Here is a 4,218-nt window from a genome sequence, read left to right as displayed (position 1 = left end):
GAGGGTCATAACTTTAAATGTATATAATAAATAATTGATAGAGTCTTAATGTTAATTAGTAAGGTACATTTAGATTATGTATGATATTGTGCAGACTTTATGTTAATATTTAGGGTATAAAGGTAAATTTGTGTTTTATACAATATTGTATGGTCTTAATATTTAAGTCAGTATGGCAAATGTATATAATAAATAATATCGTAGAATATTAACCTTAATTAAATCCGTCAGGTAGATTTGTATTACAATACTATTGCATAATCTTATTATGTAAATTAGTCGGGTAAATGTATACAATAAATAACATTGTGTGTTCTTAACATTAATATTTAAATTCGTTAAATTTGGACTATGTATAATATTGTGGGGTCGTCATGGTAATATGTACAATATGTCGACGTTAGAAAGGCGATTTGTGTTTTATGTCATATTAAATGGTCCGAATATTTAAATGTATGAGAGAAATGTGTATAATATACACTACCTCAAGGTCTTAACTTTAATACTTCGATTTGTAAACATTTTTCTTGTTTTGTTTTTTTTTCTAATAAAAAAACGTTGTCGTTTTAAATGTGCTTCGCAAATGACAGTAACGGTGACTTTAGGACACCCTTGATGACTGTGGTGCTGCAAACTGTATAAAGTGCTGACAACATATTCTGTGCAGCAGAAACACAAAAGAGCTGACGAGTGAACTGTCAGCAGTGGTTTGTTTCATGAGGAGGGACGCAACATCTCCACCGGAGGCTTCACTGCTTAAAACACGCATCTTAATATACAAAGAAAACTGTTAGAATTGGTTGAATCAATGGCACAAACATGAACTTGAGTTTTAAAGTAACAAGGTTTTATTACTTTAGTAAACGCCGAACAGTTGTTAAAGCAATACTGATTCATCCTTGGATCTGAGTAGACACCTTGAACTGGGATTCAAATGTTCCTGACATCCCAAATACAACCTGCAGACATTTATGTCTCCATATTGTTCAGACTTTCCATCAAAAACACAACTGGTGCGTAACGCTTCGTGTACCGCTTCGCTGCCGTCAGCTGGAAAATAAAAAGAACTGCCAGCGAACTGTGAGACCGTCTGCAAACTGCAACGCCTGGTTCCTCCAGTGTACAAACGTCTGTTAAAATATATAAGATAGAAAAATACTGCATTTGTCTCTTTCTCCTCATCTTGGTCCTTAAATAATACGAAATACCAGCTCACAGGTCAAAAGTTTTGCCTCCAGTCATCGGTCCACGACAACTGAAATCCCGTGATTCCTCCTTTTAGGTTCAACGGCAGCTGAGGAACGAAACATTTGGCTGCTTCCTTCTTCTCTGACCCATCAGTGTTTCAATAAAACAAACTAAAAGTAAAGCCTGGGAGCCATTTAAAACCACAATCTGCTTCTCAGAAGGGGCTTAAAAAAAAAATTTTAAAAAAAAGACAAAAATCTGAATTCTTGAACTTGTCTGTTTTTGTCTAGTCCCTGTGCGGTCTCAGCTCTGTTGGGGTTTCTGCACTTTGTGTGTGCGAATGTGCCGTTTGTAGTTGGAGTTGTCGCTGAACCTGCGGCCGCACTCGTCGCAGCTGTACGGTTTCTCCCCCGTGTGGATCCTCAGGTGTTTCTGGTAGCCGTCGAACCGCGTCAGTCTCTTCCCGCAAATGTCGCACGTGTACGACTTGTCGACCTTTGTCTCGATCTTGCGATGAACCTGCACGTGTTTGGCCCAGTGGCCGCGCTGAGCGAACGCCCGGCCGCAGATGGTGCAAATGTACGAGTCCACCACCTCGGGCAGCTGCGCGTCCAGCTCCACGCAGTCGCCGTTGCCTGCAGCCACATCCGAAGCTTCGGGTTCGTCCTCGTTGAGGTCGGAGCAGCTCTGCTGGGCCGAGGTGCCCGGCTGGGGGTCCAGCTCCAAGTCCTCCAGGTCCTGGCTCGGGAACTTGGGGAGCGAGGATGTCTGGTGGCCGTTGTCCTGCCGCTGTGTCGCCCCGCCGCTCTGGAACAACACAAAGTTGACGTCGTCGTTCTCCGACGCCTGCGGACCGTCGTCCTGCTGATCCGACCACAGGTCCTCGTCGTCCTCCTCTTTGATGTGGGCCGGGTCGTCGTTCATGTCCACGCTGGAGCTCCAGTCCTGCTGCTCAGAGAGGGCTGCGACCACAACACAGAGCAGAATCACGGTTAGAGCGGCCCGGTGCGGCGAGAAACTCCTCACCGGTTAATGTTTCATTCCAGCTGATCTGATCATTTTTATTGGCCTATTCGTAAAAAAAAAAAAAAAGACCAGCAGAAAAAGGCTTATTTTGTTTTTACCCACCTTCCTTTAAGTTTAACCCATTTACCACAGTACACAGGTAAGAATCTGAATGTTAAGGAAGCAGTACAAAATTCAGATTTGCTGTAAATTTCGGACTATAAGCTGCTATTTTTTTCACACGCTTTGAACACTGCAGCTTAAACAATGATGCAGCTAATTTAGGGATTTTTACGAGTTTTACGACTTGGCCTCGAGACGAAAGTGACATTGAGAGCGAGAACAAAAGAGAGACTGAGGAAGTGTGTGACCAAGGAATTCTGAGGCTGTTCAATTCTGACACTGATGAAGACGACTTTAGTGGTTTTAGTGCGCAGGAGGAAGATGAAGATAGAGATCAATGACTTTTCCTGGTAGGCTGCTGTATTTTTTATTTTTTTAACCAGCCGTGTTACACAGCTGGTTTGGAAAAAAGCATTCACGGTACGTATCTGTGTACGTTACCAGTACGTATTTAATTAAAAGTTTAAGAAATCTGTCTGTGTAAATCTCTCATGTTACAACGTGGACACCAGTCCTGCAGCATAAAGACAAGTGTGGTCTAGATATGAACAAAACTTGTTTTCTTTTTAAAGGTAGTAGGTGCAGCTTATATTCAGGTGCACTCAATAGTCTGGAATTTACAGAACACGGATGAAAAAAAAGTTTAATTCCATTAAAATCAGCAAATCTTTAGAACTATCTGGGCTTGACTATCTCCGATTCTTCCTGAAATGTTCATGCAACTGAATATAAATATTCATGAAAGTATCTGTGAAATTTTTAGCGAAATATATTAAACACTTGCTGTGATAAAATAATAAACAAAAGGTCTTCAACCTACTTTCAGAGCGTTTTGTCACACGTTTGAACCGCAGAATCTCAGGAACTAAAAAAGATAGAAGTCTCGTACTTTCACTATTATTTCTAAACATGCCATTGATTCAAAATCTACAATATTTGACAAGTACATCGAGTAATCTCTGGTTTTCCAAAGGAGATGACAAGAAACGCCCATCGACCCACTTTCAGCGCATTTTTTTTCCACACGTTGTAATTTGATGCTGTTTGAATGATGATATCTCAGGAACTATTACAGATAAAAGCCTGAAACGTTCACTGTTATTTCTCATCATGTCATCGATTCAGAATCTACAATACTGGACAAGTAGCTCAAACAATCTCTGATTATGGCTGAGATGAAATACGAAAAAGGATTGGAGCTGTCGTCCCATGTTTGAGCACAAATTAACAAAAAAATAACAAAGCAGGAGTCAAATAGTGATATTTATGAACCACGTGTCCACAACAATACAGAACATCTGGAATACTTGATCACAAAAACAAAAAAACAAGTGTTTTTCATGGAATTTTCATAACTGATTGGAGCAGATATGACAAGTTGTAGCAGACAAAACTAAAATATCACCGGATAGCCTGATCCAAGTAGAGCTCAGTTCTGGAGCTTCACCGCATTAAGAACAAACTCTCTCACGGTTTCTACAGCGATTTGGTAACGAAGCGCTCGAGCTCAGGATGAATCGGCAAAACCAGAGCTGTTGATGCATTTCTGCTTCCAGCAAATACTGTTAAGTCTGGACGCATCATGTGGATGATTGCTGAGTTTTTAAAGTTGCTGCTTAAATGCGACAATATTTTCAGTTGTGGTTTTAATGTAAGCACAAAGTGATCTGATCAGTTACGTCAATAAAAAAAGAGGCAACACACAGTTTAACAGTGAAAACATAACCTATTATCCTCGGCCTAGAAGGGAGTGGAAGTAGTTCATTTGGGTCAATATGTTATTTTTTAATGAATGGCAGGAATGTGAGCGTTTCCAGAATTTAATACAAATGACATTAACGATAAAAATTGGCAACAATCCCTAAACTCACCTCATGCATACCGCTCTCATTGTTTAAAAAA

At 40.4% G+C, this 4,218-nt stretch overlaps 1 protein-coding gene across 1 annotated transcript in view; it reads right to left on the bottom strand.

Moving 5' to 3' along the window:
* Positions 1 to 825: 825 nt before the first annotated feature.
* Positions 826 to 4,218, bottom strand: part of LOC103375616 (paternally-expressed gene 3 protein-like) — a 19,619-nt gene continuing 16,226 nt past the window's right edge. The window contains exon 5 of the mRNA XM_008305932.1: positions 826 to 2,150. Within this exon, the coding sequence (XP_008304154.1) occupies positions 1,492 to 2,150 (659 nt within the window). The 3' untranslated portion in view covers positions 826 to 1,491. The remainder of the gene's footprint in view (positions 2,151 to 4,218) is intronic.

The sequence above is a fragment of the Stegastes partitus genome, unplaced genomic scaffold (genome assembly GCF_000690725.1).
Source record: "Stegastes partitus isolate 25-593 unplaced genomic scaffold, Stegastes_partitus-1.0.2 Scaffold2707, whole genome shotgun sequence".
In the NCBI taxonomy this organism is placed as follows: Eukaryota; Metazoa; Chordata; class Actinopteri; family Pomacentridae; genus Stegastes; species Stegastes partitus.
Note: the sequence above shows the minus strand (reverse complement) of the source record. Positions and strands in the feature narration are given on the sequence as shown.